This window comes from Notolabrus celidotus, chromosome 20, assembly GCF_009762535.1.
Source record: "Notolabrus celidotus isolate fNotCel1 chromosome 20, fNotCel1.pri, whole genome shotgun sequence".
Lineage (NCBI taxonomy): Eukaryota > Metazoa > Chordata > Actinopteri > Labriformes > Labridae > Notolabrus > Notolabrus celidotus.
The window spans coordinates 25420392-25438499 of record NC_048291.1 but is presented as its reverse complement, the minus strand read 5'-3'; the positions used below and the strand labels follow the sequence as shown (position 1 = coordinate 25438499).

At 43.2% G+C, this 18108-nt stretch overlaps 1 protein-coding gene across 1 annotated transcript; it reads left to right on the top strand.

Annotated features, from left to right (window-relative positions):
* The first annotated feature begins 1062 nt into the window (after positions 1-1062).
* On the top strand, positions 1063-10254 carry spop (speckle type BTB/POZ protein). The gene is made up of 5 exons (XM_034711497.1): positions 1063-1131; positions 3026-3148; positions 5758-5882; positions 9960-10047; positions 10168-10254. The coding sequence occupies exons 1-5, from the start codon at positions 1063-1065 to the stop codon at positions 10252-10254; spliced, it is 492 nt and encodes a 163-aa protein (XP_034567388.1).
* Positions 10255-18108: the final 7854 nt, after the last annotated feature.

Below are 18108 nucleotides of genomic sequence, written 5' to 3'. Positions count from 1 at the left end.
CAATTACTCTCTATTGAATGAGACAATAAGAGCTTTTGATTGGTTGGCGTGTTCCCAGCTGGTCGGCCTGTTGGCACTTGTCTCCTCAGCTACTATTGTTCACTAAAGTGTCCTGTATAATGGTCGGTTAAGACGCTCTTGGAGCCGTATATTATGAAAAGATGGAGCACTAAATTCTGGTGTGGATGGGAATTTAAATATTGGCTCACATACTGGACTTCTGGGATAAACTCAACAGCTTTTGGATGATGTGTCAGTTGGAATCATCACATAGGGGCGTTCAATTTAGGCGAAAGCAAACACAAGACTTTGCCAACCTCTCCATCCATTATGCTTCCTTTAGTTCACTGCCCTGAAGAATTCTTGGTGGTGCATTTCAGCAGAATGAGAGTGGAGAGAAATTGCTAGATTACCTTGTTTTTGCCCACAATTGCAATTTACATTTAAAAACTACTGATTCGAGGTTTTTGCATTTCCTAGCCTTAATGTCAAGTATTGCTGCATTGACAATGTTTTCTTACAAACACAAATAAACAATGTACAACCTACAAAGTGATGTAAAGCTGCCATGAGTGCAGTTAATATACATTATCTCACAAAAATGAGTACACCTCTCACATTTCTTCTAAAGATGAAGCACAAGCAAGTCTGCAAACAATCTGCTAAAGACAGCAGACTAAGGACATGGATTACTGGAACCATGTCTTTTGGTCTGATGAGACCAAGATAAACTTATATGGTTCAGATGGTGTCAAGCGTGGGTGGCGGCGCCCAGGTGAGGAGTACAAAGACAAGTGTGTCTTCCCTACAGTCAAGCATGGTGGTGGGAGTGTCATGGTCTGGGGCTGCATGAGAGCTGCCGGCACTGGGGAGCTACAGTTCATTGAGGGAACCATGAATGCCAACATGTACTGTGACATACTGAAGCAGAGCATGATCCCCTCCCTTCAAAAACTGGGCAGCAGGACAGTATTCCAACATGATAACGACCCCAAACACACCTCCAAGACGGCCACTGCCTTGCCAAAGAAGCTGAGGGTGAAGGTGATGGAGTGGCCAAGCATGTCTCCAGACCTAAACCCTATTGGGCATCTGTGGGGCCTCCTCAGAGGGAAGGTGGAGGAGCGCAAGGTCTCTAACATCCACCAGCTCTGTGATGTCGTCATGGAGGAGTGGAAGAGAATTCCAGTGGCAACCTGTGAAGCTCTGGTGAACTCCATGCCCAAGAGGGTTAAGGCAGTGCTGGAGAATAATGGTGGCCACACAAAATATTGACACTTTAGGCTCAATTTAGACATTTTCACTTAGGGGTGTACTCACTTTTGTTGCCGGTGGTTTAGACATTAATGGCTGTGTGTTGAGTTATTTTGAGGAGACAGTAAATTTACACTGTTATACAAGCTGTACACTGACTACTTAACATTATATCAAAGTGTCATTTCTGCAGTGTTGTCCCATGAAAAGATATAATTAAATATTTGCAGAAATGCGAGGGGTGTACTCACTTTTGTGAGATACTGTATACTCATTTGATTGATACAGTCTTGGCTCATAGTGCATGCACGTCTTTGGACTGGTGCATGTTTTTAGGGATCCTCTGTGATATTTGTATTTGTACGTGTGTCCATGTTTGTCTGTGCACACATGCGAGTTGCACAGAGCCCACGTGCCACAGTTGGTTGTGTTCATCAGATAGGAGGCGGGGGAGATTGAACCTTGGTGATTTAGCCGTCATGTCAGCGGAATATTGATGCCCGCGCGGCTCGGATGGGGAAATTATAAAGCACAGAGCCAGGAAATGCATCTTAATTGCTGTTTAAGTGGGCGTCTTCATCAGAAAGAGAGAGAGAGAGAGAGATGGTGGGCCGCGTCCCCATACGATTCTGAGAAAACAGATAGATGGGTTAACACTCCTCTGCAGCACTCTATAGAGGGGAGACAAATGAGCTCATAAAGAAAGCCTCTAATAGAGGACTGCTCTGTGAATAAAGGGGGAGCCTCAGACACTGTAACTACAGGAGCAGTGTCTATTTATGAGGCACTGCTGAAAGCTTGCATTATGCTCGCAATACTGCAGGAAGTCCTGTGAAATGTCCCTCATCTGACTTCCAATGTGGTTATGCAGGGCTATTAAATTCCATCAACACTCCAACACAGTCTGCCTTCAAAAGTCAACAGGATGACATTAAGTTCTAATCTGTTCTAATTTGCACAAACTGGAGGAGTAATTATATATTTTAAGCAACAGTGTGAGGTTAATTCAGACACACTAAAAACATGCAGATTGTCTGAGAGGAGAGGGCTCATGTATCTTATTTTGCCCCATTATGCATTTATATATGTTATCTGTATTCTTATAATTGCAGACAACATCCTCTAAGCTCCATCCTGCTGCTTTCAGACTCTCCCTGTGTCCGTTCTCTGTGTGTTTATGTTGCTGTCTAGTGGTCAGAGTTGACACAAACGCACTAATCTGTCGGTACACCCAGCCTGACCCTGCTAAAACCGCCGCTGGTCACCGTGGTGACGATAAAGCACAGTTATAATTGGTTTACTGCTTTGTTCTTCCTCTCCGTGCTGAGGAAAAAGGTTCAGGTTACCGTCATTGTGCCAGCGAGCGATAAAGCCCACTTCTCTGGCTGCAGGCGCAGTCAAGGAATGAATGTTCAGGATTAATTTTCAGGAATCAGCTGAAAAAGAAGAATTAAATAAATATAGAAGAATGTAGTTTTGCTGAAACGTGTTCAGACTGCTCAGAGGGTTCTTCAAGATTGTTTTTCTTCTTCTTTGGCACTTGGAGCTTGTTTTGTATCACTGCTTGGCTGTCCCTGTGTGTGTGCTAAACAAGGTGATTGAGTTTAATTCAGGGAGGTTTTTTGGAATATTCACATGAAGTAAAAAACACTCTGCAGCTGCTGCACATGGTTTTTTGAAGGATTGTCAAAGCATCTGTCTTTCTCTTCTCTTTGCTTTTATTCTGTTAAACCCTGTGTGTATTCTCCCCCCGTCCTCTCCACTCGTTCAGAACCGTAAGGAGATAAATGACGTGCAGCCAGATGTCTTTAAAGAGATGATGTGCTTCATCTACACAGGAAAGGCCCCCAACCTAGACAAGATGGCTGATGACCTGCTGACTGCAGCTGACGAGGTACAGAGAGAGGGCGTGCACGCACCTGTTACTATGTGCATTTACACACAAGCTGGTGTGAATAATAATGACCCAAAATAAACACCTCAGAATCACCTCAACCCCTGCACGCACACACACACATTCAAATGCACGCTTGTACTTCAGCGAGGCCATAAAAACCGACTTGCCTGCGGGAGGTAAAGAGATGAACAAATTCCCAACATCACACTTATGTTCTCTATTTTTCCAAAGCAACATTTTACCCCTCATCTCCTTTCTTGCACTCTGTCTCTCACTGTTTCCCAGAGTTGGGTTTGGTCTGAGCTTTTTGTATTTGCCTCATTAAGAGCCTCAAACTTTCACAGCAGAGCTAGGTTTGCATTATTCTACTGTAGATTGAAATCGTCTACAGGTTGTCTACACTGGTGTGTCTCTGCCAAAGCTGCTACGGACGTGCCAGACTCCAGCTGCTCCAACTACTATACTGTCTGCCTCACCACTATCAACTCTCTATATCTCCCTCTTTACAATCCCAACAGTCTCAGCAGACGTGTGTCTAACACGAGTCTGGTCCTAGTGGAGGTTTCTGCCTGTAAAGGAAGTTTGTCCTTGCCACTGTAACTTGCTAAATGCTGCAAAGTGCTCTGTTCATGGTGGATTAAGATGAGATCAGGCTGAGTCCTGTCTGTAAGATGGGACTGGATCTTATCCTGTCTTGATGTTGGGTCTTTGTTAATAATAGAACATAGAGTACGGTCTAGACCTGCTGTTTTTTAAAGCGTCTTGGGATAACGTTTGTTGTGATTTGGTGCTATACAAATAAAGATTGATTGATTGATTGATGATGTCACATCCCCTCTTTTTAGCATCAAATAAGTAGTTAAAATGAAACTGCTTAGAAACGTGAACACTTGCAAATTAATCTGCATGATAACAACAAAATGCTCTGACAAAGAGTGTTTGAAAAAACTTTATTTAACGTGTTAATAATAGAACACTGAGTCCAGTCTAGACCTGCTCTGTTTGGAAAGGGTCTTCAGATAACGTTTCAGCTAACTGAGGATGGATTGTCATGGATTACAGTATTGTGTGGCGACCCTACTGATGGCTGATTTGCTGGGGGTTTGTGAGTGAGGAAGGAGAGGCTGAGGGGTCCTGCTCCTCATTGACCCCGCTTACCATCTTAGTTATTCTCTTTTGTTAGGTAGCTTTGACAACGCTGGGTTTTTGTTTAACTTAATCATCCTGTTTGATTATTGGTTGTAATAAATTTATGTTTTGGTTTCAACCTACTCCGTCCGTTCTCCATTTCTTGTCAATGGCTTAGAGCCGGTAGTGACAATTGACAATGGTGTTCCCCTGGCTTTAATACCAGTGATAGGTTCACTTTAACTGCCCCTGTGAAATGTTTTGAATGGCACTATTTTTTTCACAAATATTTTGGCTCCAAGCTGATGAAGCCTTGTGACCTTGGTGATCCTCTGACCTTGCTTGGACTAGGCCGAACATGGTGCAGCAGTTTGCAAGAAGGCCGTCTGGGGTCCTTCTTTGTTGAGCTTCATCAGTGGCAGAGTCGGTTGCCTCTCAACCAGGTTTGGGTTTCAATCCCAGGTTCCACTGTCCTCATGCCAAAGTGTCTTTGAGCAGAGGTATGTGAATGGGGTTAGAGTGATGTGAGCTTTACATAGCAGCAGTGGTACAATTTTACTGGGGGGGCCAGGCTGGGGCCAAGGGTGTTGTCAGAGGGACACATTCAACCCTGACAAAAGAGACTGAGAAGGGCGAGGACCGGCTGAGAACAAACTAGCAAAACATCAGTGCATCCCTTTATACTAGACATATATACTACTGTGTACTATATCAACATGCAGACTGACAGCAGCTGTTTGGCTGTTTACACTCAACATGAGTCCCAGGGACTGGAACCAAGTGCCACACGCATGTGTTCCATCGGCGCGATACAGAAGCTTTTTTTTATTGTATAGTATTATTTTGGTGTGGAGGGGGGTCTATGTTCAGTTTTACAGGGGCACTGGCCCCTGTTGGCCCCTCCCCAGAACCGCCACTGTATAGCAGCCTCTGCCATCAGTGCATGAATGTAGTGTGACTGTAACAAGTAATGTGAAAGCACTTTGAGTGGTCAGAAGGCTTTATAAACACTCTCCATTTACAGTGTACTGTATGTTTTAACACCGGAGCAAGAGTTTTATTTAGTGGAATTGATTCACATTAATTCTTCTGCATCACTATTTTATAAATGCCTCTCTAAATTAGAAAATTGTAGTGATGCCAAGTCTCCCACAGTCTCTGCTGAACTCATGCAGGAGTAAACAGAAGAGGAGAATATTGTTCCCTGCTATTCAGTAATCAAAGTTAGTGGAAATGATTTTTTTTTTACCCCTCAGTGATCCCCTCTCCCATCATCTCCCTCCCTCAGTCTGCATACCTGTCACTTGTACTTCTCTCGGCCATATTTTGTTCTTATTTAATCTAAGCCTTGTTGCCTGTGCGCTGGAGTAATTCCACATTTCCGTATCATTACACCGGGAAACAACAGTTGTTGTTGGCAGCGCTGTTTAAGTAATTTAGTTTACCTGCTGTTTCTCCTCTCTCTCTGTCATTGGCAGTACGCTCCGCAGAGGCTGAAGGTGATGTGTGAGGACGCCCGGTGCACCAGGCGGAGGGAGGAGAACGCCGCAGAGATCCTCATCCTTGCCGACCTGCACGCCTGCCCGGCAGACTTCATCAAGAAGTGAACTACAGGAGATCACTCATCTCTACTACTATTTCCACACTTAGGCAAACACACTCATACACTTAGCTTTTGCCCCAAGGAAGTCATTAATTTTCAGTGGGAGCAGTTTTTGCGTCCTGAGGAAATTTAATTTAAACTCCCAATCGGGTCATTTTGCTGCTGTGTCATTTTTAGCCATTTAGCATTAAAGCTCAGCTGCTGATGTTAATCATGTTGCAGGCAGCCTGTTAAGCTAAGATGAGGCCTATTAGCATCTTTAACTCCCATTTATATCCATAAAGAGGTGCCTGGTAGAACGTTTGAATGCACAATTGAAACTTTCTCTCAGTTACCTCCTCAATGCATCAAAGTCCCACTTTTTTCTGCACAGTTTTCGGTTCCTTTGTTCATTCTTCTATCTCCTTTTTTCACAGCTTTACTCCGTCTCCTGGCCTTTTTTCATTTATTGGCTTCATCTCCTTCCCTCTCCTTCCCTCTCCTCCCTCTCCTCCTGCTCAAGAGCTCATGTGCGCCTAAAGGTGTTCAGTAATGCAGATTTTTGCCCCTAATCCCGGTCATTAATTGTGGTTATGGGCGTTATGACAGTTTAATTTGCAACAGAGTTGTTGCGGTGGTGAGGAAATTGGCCACGGGGGACTCGTGGCCAGCAAAAGCATTATCAACCCTCCTCCTGCGGACACAATGGACAGCAAAAAGAGCAGCAAAACAAAAATCAATTTAGAGGACGAATATAGAAAACAGACGACATAGAGGAGCCAATAATCCTCCCCCACAGTAGCACCTCTACCTCTTTCCAGACCGGCCTTCACAAGCAGCTTACAGTCATTTAGTGTGCACTTTGTATCCTGCCTGCTGCGTGTATTGAGCCTCTGCAGGGATGCAACAAAGAGAAAAGGCACCCAAACATTATTTAACAATCTGTAAAAAGAGAAGAGCTTTTTAATTTTGTTAGAAATGAATAACAGAAAAGTGGAGCATCATGGGGAATACAAAGAAAGGCCTTTTTAAGACATTTTCTGTAAGTAGTTTTTGGTTGATAATAGTGTTTTATCCTCTGATAGCCGCTGACTGGAGGTCACAGTTTGGCCTTTTATTAATTCACCCTCACATCACTGCTCCTGTCCCTCTGCGCTCACTTCCATTACACTCCCTCACCTCTCTCTATTTTTATTTATTTATTTATTTAGTCGCTGCCTCTGTCTCCTCCCTCCTTCTCCCTCCCCTCCTGCTGCGGCTGCTCTCCTCTTGCCCTTTCCTTGGCCTGTAGCCTCAGCCTCAGCACGCCGGTCATTATTGTAGGCAGGGGGTCGCTTCCTCCTCAGAGGGTGGGGTCAGGGGTGGACTGCGGGTTCTGGAGCTGTTGTGTGGACTGCATACGAACACACACACACACACACACACACACACACACACACACACACACACACACACACACACACACACACACACACACACACACACACACACACACACACACATCTACATGCTGAGGTGCCAAGACATAAACACATGTGAACAGTCACATGCTGTTTATTTACATGCAATAAAACCTGAAAAATGTCATTAAAGGCCACACAGAGGGGGGGCGTGATAGTGCAGACCAGCCCCCTGAGGGCCAAGGAACGCCACACGGTCCACTGCTGGAGAGTCACATCTGTGGAAGATGATGACCACGAGTGCAACTCATCAGCACTTTTAATACAAGAAGTTATAATGGAATCTAATTTATTGATGTGATAGGGACCGTGCAATTTGAATACGGAGCATGAATCTGATGTTTTGCACAGAGTTTATAACTTTTGCTGACAGACAGACAGACAGGCAGACAGGCAGGCAGACGGTCAGACAGACAGACAGACAGGCAGACAGGCAGGCAGACGGTCAGACAGACAGACAGACAGACAGACAGACAGACAGACAGACAGGCAGACAGACAGACAGGCAGGCAGGCAGGCAGGCAGGCAGGCAGACAGACAGTCAGACAGTCAGGCAGACAGGCAGGTAGACAGAATGACAGACAGGCAGACAGATAGACAGACAGGCAGACAGACAGACAGACAGGCAGACAGACAGACAGACAGGCAGGCAGGCAGACAGACAGACAGGCAGACAGACAGACAGGCAGGCAGGCAGGCAGACAGACAGACAGGCAGACAGACAGACAGACAGACAGGCAGGCAGGCAGGCAGACAGACAGACAGGCAGGCAGACAGACAGACAGGCAGGCAGACAGGCAGGCAGGCAGGCAGGCAGAAAGACAGACAGGCAGAAAGACAGACAGGCAGGCAGGCAGGCAGGCAGAAAGACAGGCAGGCAGGCAGAAAGACAGACAGGCAGACAGGCAGACAGACAGACAGGCAGGCAGACAGACAGACAGGCAGGCAGACAGGCAGGCAGGCAGGCAGGCAGAAAGACAGACAGGCAGAAAGACAGACAGGCAGGCAGGCAGGCAGGCAGAAAGACAGACAGGCAGACAGGCAGGCAGGCAGGCAGGCAGAAAGACAGGCAGACAGGCAGGCAGGCAGGCAGAAAGACAGGCAGACAGGCAGGCAGGCAGGCAGAAAGACAGACAGACAGGCAGGCAGGCAGGCAGGCAGGCAGAAAGACAGACAGACAGGCAGGCAGGCAGAAAGACAGACAGACAGGCAGGCAGGCAGAAAGACAGACAGACAGGCAGGCAGGCAGACAGACAGACAGACAGACAGATCCCAGCTCAGTGTTAAATCGAAGGGTTTTCAGAATGAGCCAATCAGAAGAGCGTGTCCCATAGGATCCATAACCACATGTACCACATCAACAAACTCATTCAAAATCTACAACAACCAAAACAGATGATACAAACACTACAGAAATACTTTTCATAGAGCATTGGTTAAACTTGGTTGGCAGAGTGGGTGTCCGATACACCTAGTCTTCATTGCCCTGGTCATAGGTTTGATTCTCCCCTGCCTCTAAAGCTGTCTCCTCCAATAAAAGATAATGTTTTAAAAACAGAAACAATTGAACTTTGTTACCGAAACTCAACTCAAACCATTCCAAGCTTCAGAAAGCTGCAGCCAAATTTGAAATCCAAAATAATTCTGGGTGTCGACCAAATCTCCAATCAAACACCTAATCAACAGCCTAATCAACACTTGAGACTGAAATGAAGTATTTTCCAAAACATTTTTGTAAACAGAAAAATTCTGTTTAAGTGGCACATCTCTGCCGGGCACATAAACCATGTTAGGAAATGAATAAGTGGCTAAATAAATTCAAACTGTGCTTTGAAAATTCTTGAAAAATGATTCTTTAATTTGTTTTTCGTGAATCCAACTTCATGTTTTATGCATCATTAAAGTTGCAGAGACAAAAATAAAGTTTAGTAAACAAAAAAACAGTGTTTTAAATCACATAAAAACAAATAAAACTACCCCTAGCCTTCTATACCTTTACCGGTCTTTGCTTTGTGAGATGCTGCTCCAAAAAGTCCAGAGACCGGCATACAGAACCATCAAAGGGTATCCAAACTAAAACTGTAAGGCTGTGAAATAATGAACAATATAAAAGAAATTAAAACCTTTCTGCCCCAGAAAACGTACGGATGTTTCCCACAATTGTTTCTTAAGATGTGTGAAATCGTGTGAAGCTGAACCTCCTCTGGACTCTTGGAAGAAGTTAAAAATGAAACAATGTGGGAAGAAAACATAATTTTTCAGCTGAATTGCTCACAGCTCGTATCCATATGTGATGCGTGATGACAGGCTGCAAGTGGGCATCGGCTCTGAAGGGTCGCATGCCAAAACCTGCTCTGAATCAGTCCTTTAAGGGTATGATATGATGTGAAAAGATATGATAATACATGACAGAACAGTGACTCAGCACTCTCTCATCACATGCCTACATATTTACATGCCTAAACGTTTGCCTTTGAGGTTATGTCTCTCAAAATAACCTTTCAGGGTTGAGTATTTTGAAATGTCTTGAAGCTGCCGTCCTCACATATGGTGTCTTATAATCTCAGACTTCTAGGAAACTTGTTAGTTTGTACACTCCAGCTTTCCCCTCTTCTTCTTCATCACTCTTTTCTCTCAGTCACGCTGCTGACATGATGGAGACGTCAGCACAGAAGTCTACGGTGATCTCTCACCCTCTCCTGGTAGCAGAGGCTTATCACTCCCTGGTCTTGGCTACTTGTCCCCCTGAGGGAACAGCTTTAACAGTCCTTATGGTCCTGAGTTATTCTGAACTAGACTGCTTTCTCCTCATGTACCAGTAATATCTCAGCTTCTCTGTCCCCCAGTCTTCCTCGTTCTCCTACATCCAGAGACTGAAACCTTGCTACACGTCGAGGAGGAGCCACTCAAGCTGGGCAGACTATAGAGAGTGACAGGACGTGATGCAGCAGATGAAGGAGCTGCTCCACGTCCCTGCAGGTGGGCGTGGAGTGAAGTCTTTAAGATCTAAACCTGGACAGTAATGGATTGGAAGCTCAAAGCCGTGTTTATTCCATACGTCTTTTGTCAATGATATTTTGGGAAAGCCAAAAGCACAATCTGCCAAGCAGTCCCAAAAAAACTGATCTTCTGACTGCAAAGAAAAGTAAATGCTGAGTTCCTTTAAAAATAATTTCTGGCATAACGTCTTGAGCAGAAACTAAAGCCCAAACTGCTTTTTAAAGACAAGTAAGAATCAGCCAACTAGACAGTGAGGAACTTTTGTGTGAATGATATAAATAGTGTTTGTGCAAAGCATTGAAACATTGCACAGTGAATGAACAGAAGAAGACAAACTCAAACATGTTTTAATGTTCACTTTGAACCCTGCACACGCTATCTCTTTCACCTCTCCATCCCCGTGAATCAGTGAATCAACCGTGACTCACTTTAGTATCAGGCAGAGTTGTTATTCCATGTGGAGTTTGAGAAGAGAACATGTTGCCGGATTTTTTTGCCTGCACGATCAACAATCTGGCTGTCAGATGATCGGTTAGAATTTGGGTATGTCAGAAATTTGGCTCGCTGAGACGCCATATTATCTGTGTTCTTGACGTCTGCAGCTCCATGTTTTTCTTTTCTTTCTTCATACTTTTTACCCTTGCACAATCATACAAAGTATTGCTGGCTTATAGCATGAGTTAACACAACTGAAGGTCTAGTAAAAGTGCTGCTTTACAATGTGTTACACTCATACTATTTCACACACACTCACACTGATGCCAGAGACTGCTATGTCAAGTTCTGCCAGTGAGGCCTAATTACATTCACACAACAGTGGCTGTGCCTTTGGGAGCAACTTGAGGTTCAGTGTCTTGCCCAAGGACACTTCAACATGTGGATTACAAGAGCAGGGGATCAAACAACAAATGTGTAATTGAGAAACGACCTCCTCTTTAAGCATAACAGCTACCTTCTTTGTGACTCATATGTTTGAGTCTAGTGCCATAAAATACAAGGGGTGCTCTATCTATGGGATTTTTTTATATTTCAAAATGTGTAATTTATGCACACATGAGGGTAAAGGCTGATTTACACTTCTGCGTCTCCCCTACGCAGCAGGGGCTGACGCAGACATGAGCACCACATAGTTGTACGTCGGTGTGTCTGTGTCGCGCAGCAATTCTCCGCTGAAACGCCTGAGGGCAGTGTGGTCTCTCTGATAGCCGGCCGCCTGCTTCCGGTCCCGCTACGATCTCTGTTTACTTTTCCACAGAGTTTCAGAGCGTGTTATGTTAATCTACAGCTGATACATGTTGCTGTTTATCATACAGACATGATTACATGAAGAACAGAGAGGAGGAGATGAAATACACGGCCGATGTGCTGCCGATGTCCGGGATCCTGGAAGTGTTGTAAATGCGGGAAAGACAAAGCCGCCGAGCGGACCAATCACAGAGCTTGCGGTCTGCGTCGGCTCTACGGGGAGTTACATTTTGGAGGAGGTGCACGTCAGCTACGTGTGTAGGCCTCGGCGTAGGTACGGGAGCTACGCGGACCCCCGGCGTAGGCTACGCCGTTGATTCAACGCAGAAGTATAAATCAGCCTTAAGAAGAGCACAGGCAGGTTAAGTCAATCAATCAATCAAGCTTTATTTATATAGCACCTTTCATATAATTCAAATGCAACCCAAAGTGCTTTACAGTGATTGAAAACAAGAAGCAGAAATAAAATAATTGCAAACATATTAAAAAACAAAAATGGATTTTAAAATAGAGACTAATGCACACCAACAGTAATAAAACATGTGTAATTAAAATAAGTTAAAGCTTCAAATTAACATTAAGAATATAAATAGTTAAAATAAATAAATTGAAAAAGGGTAAGGATAAGAGTTCAAAATAAAACTAAGGCTTAAAATATCAATAAAACCAAGTAGATAAATAATAAAAAAACAGATGGTGAGGAAATATGCATACTTTATCATATTTCATAAACACCAATTGTAACTTAAAAGGTATATTTCAGTTTTTTAAGTGGGGTTGTATGAGTTACATGTCATTAGTAGTTGCATTAGCCACAGATTTGGTCAGTTCGGCCCCTTCAATGAGGAGCTTGCAGAAATAGCATTCAAGATAGGCTACAGTTCTCTGCAGAGGACCGAGTCTGCCACTTAATTTTATTAATTTGGAGGGACTCTGGCTGTTTCCGAAACGGCTTGGTACGTACTACTTACTAATGTAGTAGGCAGTAGGTATTGCCTACTACATACTGCGTTTGAATTTAGTATGTAGTATGACTGTTCTGTCCGATCTGTCATGCAGCATGCTGAGCCAGACTTCGCTGGATTTCCGGTTTCGGAAAGCGGAAATAAACAACGGCGAAGCCGATAAATAAAAAGCTTATTTAGCATCCATTTATGATTTAAAAAGTTAGGAAGTGGTTTATATGTAATTTGATAACTTTCACAGCACCCAAAAACGGATTTCCTCCCGTCAAAAAATGAGGAAAAAGAAAAAGCAGAACGAGCGCTGTGCATTATGGGAAACAGTACGAGAGGCAGACTGGTCTGATGCATACTGAGATATTTTCCCGTTCCAGTAGACATCCGGGGAGTTTTGGATTACTGCAGATTTTGCTCTTGTTCACATACTACTTACTACATACTGAATTTTGGACATATCAGTACGTACTGCTAGTATAGTAGGCGATTTCGGAAACAGCCTCTGACTCAAGCCCTCTTCTTCTTCTATCATTTTAATGGCAGATTGCAAACCAAATTATAATGGTCCACACTGCATACCGCCATCAACTGCACTGGAGTGTGTTACATCAGAGGTTTGTACTTCAGGTTGCATTCTATATAATGAAAACATGAAAACAAATAACTAAATAATAAAATAAATCACAGTTTACCAAAGTCAAATTCCTTGTGTGTTCAAGCATACCTGGCCAATAAAGCTGATTCTGATTCTGATTCTGAACTGAAGTAGGAGAGACCCTGAGTTACCTGGTGGCGCAGGTGTGCAAACTGTGAGCTAATGCAGACAAACTGAATGAACTACTTGCTTTCATAAGTGGAACTTGGTTACAACGTTATATCTGGACCTTTGGGGATTAACATATAGGCCTATCTGCAGGGCTGCAGGCTTCGACTTTCTTCAACGTGCAGGAGTTACACCTGAAAACCAGGAACGCCGAATGAAAGTGCCTCTTCAAAGTTAGTGTTCGGCTCTCTTTGTTTTTTCATCGCATGGTAACACAATTCATGATTTTCACAACATGTTTACATTATCAAGATACATGTGCATGTGTTGGCTGCTGAAGGGGGAGACTGAGCTGAAATAACAAACTCTGCAAACATCACTGTGTCTGCTGAGTAATCTTAGGCATGTGGTGCGTAACATAATGCAAAACTGACATGCAAAAGGTGCAAAATTCACAATACATATATTTATTGACATCATAGGTCCAAACAGCTGATCAGTGCACTGCATGTAGAAGTGCACGTGGTAGTGACATGCAACTCATGCAACCCGACTTCAAGGACACTGAAATATCACTTGAAGTCACTTTTGTTGGACAATAAGAACAATTCTGACTCTTCTTTGGTCTTCTTTTTTACTCTCCTGTGCTGCTATAATGTCTTTCTCATATTAGAGTCTTCTTCCAGCCACTGGGCCTGCAGACTAACTTCAGAAGTCCATATGTCTGTGGTGAAACTTGGTAGTTGTTAGTTATTGTAGATCAGACTGTGATTGTGTGTAGAGATCACATCACACAGGTGTCATTAATTGCTTTAGTCTAGGTTGTCTTGTGTTGACTTTCTGCAGTTTTCAAAAGCTTGATAAGTCAACACACAACTTTATTCTATATCTGTGCAAGCTGTGGCTAACTGCTGCTCCTATTTCTTCAATGCTTTTATTTGCTGCATTAAAACTCTCCTCAGATTTGTGCATCTTGCTCCTCTTCTTTGTGTGTAATGGTGGATTGTATACTGCCACCTACTCTGTCAGAAGTACAGGCTTGTTACTGAGTTAATGAAAGCCACTTTCATCTGTTTTTATCAGGTGAGACTTTGCCAGAATAGATAATGATGATGAAATGCTCCATTTTATTTGATGATCATTTTGTAGACCTAAAGATCACGCATCTCTATAAATACCTCTTTCTGTTTGGACTCGGGCTGGCATGTCTGTGTCTTTCATCCTTTTATATCTCCCCAAAATGCATTTTGGCCACATCTCCCAGCTCCTGACTCATCAATAAACAGCCTCTTTTGCTGCCAGATGAGTGAGTATATGAGTAACACATTTTACTTTCCAGCTTAATTCTGTCGTGATTTCAGTTCAATCCACGGCACATGTGAGGCTCATCTTTGTCAGATCACAGGCGCTGGTATCCAGCTGAGTCGTATGTAGACTCAGCCCGCTCGCCGGTCTCGGTCCTGTTTGACTCACTCTCCACGGCTTCGCTGAGAGAACACACAGGTTGTAATCACTTCAGAGAGAGTCAGACCTTTTCTCTTGGACGGTATTTTAACAGGGATTTCGCTGTGTTGACCGAAGTCGAGGCCCAGCAGGCTTTAAGGAAGCTCATCCCTGAGCCCTGCAGATCCCTCCTCATCAAACAGTCTGCTCTGGCCGACCATCTTTAGGGACGTACAGGCAATCTCTCGGCATTCATCAAACAGAAGGGAGGCCATTATTTGTGATACAGACAGTTTACTGTGGCTTCATGGCAGAGCACATATTAGAAGGAGTGATGATCCAGTTGCATCATTTATTTGCTGAGTGGCATCACATTTTGAAGATATGGTGATAGAGGTGTACTTGACAGTACAATGGACAGAACAATTTCGTAGATGTATATGTTTCAGGGCTCTTTTTATTACTGTATTACAAAATGAAGTAAAGTGTGCTGACAGGAAATCTGGAGGAGAGAGACAAAGAGAGAGAGAGAGAGAGAGAGAGAGAGAGAGAGAGAGAGAGAGAGAGAGAGAGAGAGAGAGAGAGAGAGAGAGAGAGAGAGATGAGGAAGGCATCCAGCTTGTTTTAGCTTCTACAAGACCTGAAACAGAGATGTTGAAATGAATAAATAAATACTAAAACTAGAGACGGGTAGTGATCAACAAAGACTTCAGTCACACTAAATTATGACTGCAGTAGAGCTGCAAAATATGAGGCAGTGAGACTAATGTGGTTTTTGTTATAAAGCTGAAAACATCTTTAAGACTTCCTTAAAAAGTTAGAGAAATAATGTTAATATCAGAATATATTTGATGGTTCTAAAAGAGTTCACTGATCATCATACACGCTTTAAATACCTAAGTATCCTATCCAGACTGTGTGTTTTTTCCCTTGCATGTGTATGTGTGTGCACGCGTGTGTGTGTTTTAATGAGAGACCAGATGGACCAAAGACAATTATCCATCTTGTCGGACAATAAAGTTGTGTTCTACAGTGCACCCTAAATGATAAATCATTGCCACATTACGATGCTGGGCTCGATGACAGACATCAGAGTCACTCACACAGCATACTGATATGAATCAGAATGTGACAAATATAACAAATTCTCATCAAGAGCTGGACCGTTTTTTTCTAACCATTAACAGAAATATGCAGCGTTGTATCACAGGAGAATATGACGAATACAAAATAGAACACTTTTGAATTACAATCCAGTTAAATTAAATGTGCCAAACGTCACCCTAGCAAATTGTTTCCAGGTTCAATAGTCTGTTAAACAAATTATAAGTGTTATTTTAAAACTGTTTGAGCACAATGCAGGTCATATGTTGTGGGTAAGCTGTGGAGTGCTCTGGTTAAAGCTGGGGTTGGTAATCAGATTTAGATACACTTATTGTTATACTGGTTAAAATGATCTTTATGTCCTGATGGCAATCATTACATAATGTGTTCCTAAAAAAGAGTGAAGAAAAGTTGCTATCTACAGCCGGAGTAAACCTGGGAAAACACCAACCAATCACCGTTTTTTGGGTCCCAAAATTTTAAACCATTCAAATCCCATCCTGCCGTTCTGCCGACCTCCTGCACGTACATTTCCCCGGCGTGTACTCCGAGTCCCCGTCTCCTGCCTCTGCTTCCCCTGACTCTACTGACTGCCCCTCTCGCTCGACCTCGGGCCTGTCCCCTCTGACCCAATGAGGTGCTTTGCTCAGGACTGTAGTCCGGATCAGAGTCTAAAAAGCTCTCACCACGGGGCTCTGACAAGCAGAAGAATGAATGACATTTAGTAAGTCCTACAGAAAATGTAGATGTATTGTAGCGTCCGTCCAGACGCTGTAGGGATGACGAGCCGATTCGTGAACACGTTGATCTTTAATTACCGGTCACTGTCGGCCGTGATCACGCCAACCAACAAAACACTAATCAATGTTTGAATGAATGAAGAACTTCTCCTCTTGTCTCTCCTCTCTCCAGCTCACACACTCTACACCTCTCCTGATGCCTTCACTGACTGTCAACACTGTAGGAATTAAGAACATCTACACTGAACACGTTTAACAAACAGTAGAGCTGTTACAGTTTTATATGTGTTATAACTTTTCTCCTGATATCGTGTCACCAGTACAACTGGATAATGTTAGAATGACAGTTGTGAGTGCTAACAGCAGTACTGTTTGTGTTTTTAACTTTCACTATGAGAATGTTTTGGTGAGGACCGGTTTTGAATCAGTCACCATCATATGGTCGCAAGTCAGCGGCGCTCGTGCATGTGAGCGGGGGGGCGTCATTTCGGAGGAGCTCCGAGGGAGGAGGGGAGGGGTTACACGGAGTCCTGAGGAAATGCTACATTCAAATTCATGCTGGTTTTCCGAGACTACCAACCCCAGCTTTAATACCATACTCCTGTAATGCTCTACTACCTGGATGTAAACGAACACAGATGACAGATGGCATTTCATAGCACAGGCTGCTTTGATGTATTTTGATCTAGAGAAATGGAGATAAAGTTGTATGAAAGCAATGCATAACCAGCACAGGCACTCTGCAAGAAGGACAGAGGGCAGGTGGTGCTATCTCTGCTAATGATGCAAATCTTCACCAAGTCCAAGCACCGCACCTTGGGGGACAGAACTTTTGCCATTGCTGCCCCAACTTTCTGGAACTCTCTCCTTTCACACATCCACGACTCTGACTCACTTCAATCATTTAAAAACCACCTCAAGACCTTCCTGTTCTACTCCAGCCCCACCTCTGTTTTTGTTCTGTTCTGTTTTATTTATTTGCTTTATTTTTATTTTTCTGCAAAGTGACTTTGAGTGCCATGAAAAGCACTATACCAAGCCTATCAATTATTATTATTGTTAATGGTAGCCACACTCTGCAAACCAAATTAACTTTAATTCACCCTTTTGAATATGTTGTGCCTAATTCTGAGTGTTTTCCTACCTTTAGACTAGGGATTGAATGTGCGGTAACACTTTACAATAAGGGTCCCTTAATTAGTGTTAGTTAATGCATTATTAAGCATTAATTAACAGTTTAATAATAGTTTAATAATCGTTATAATGTATTACCTAACATTAACTAACCCCTTAGTTAATGCATTAGTAAGCAGTTAATTAATGTCCACTGCACAGAGTTAATTAATACATTATAAAGCATTAATAAAAGTTACAAAACTTAATTAGTTAACCATTAGTGAATGCTTTCTGGACCCTTATTGTAAAGTGTAACACATGCATCACTTTGGTAACACATTATAAATGCTAAACTGCCTCATAAGCATTACTTAACCATAATTAAGCATTAGTGAATGCTTTTTGGACCCTTATTGT

Coding starts and splice junctions, on each gene's coding strand:
- spop (XM_034711497.1), top strand. CDS start 1,063: ATGTCTCCAGACCTAAACCCTATTGGGCATCTGTGGGGCCTCCTCAGA. Junction 5,883..9,959: donor CCGGCAGACTTCATCAAGAA/GTGAACTACAGG, acceptor CTTTTCTCTCAG/TCACGCTGCTGACATGATGG. Junction 10,048..10,167: donor CAGAGGCTTATCACTCCCTG/GTCTTGGCTACT, acceptor TCTGTCCCCCAG/TCTTCCTCGTTCTCCTACAT.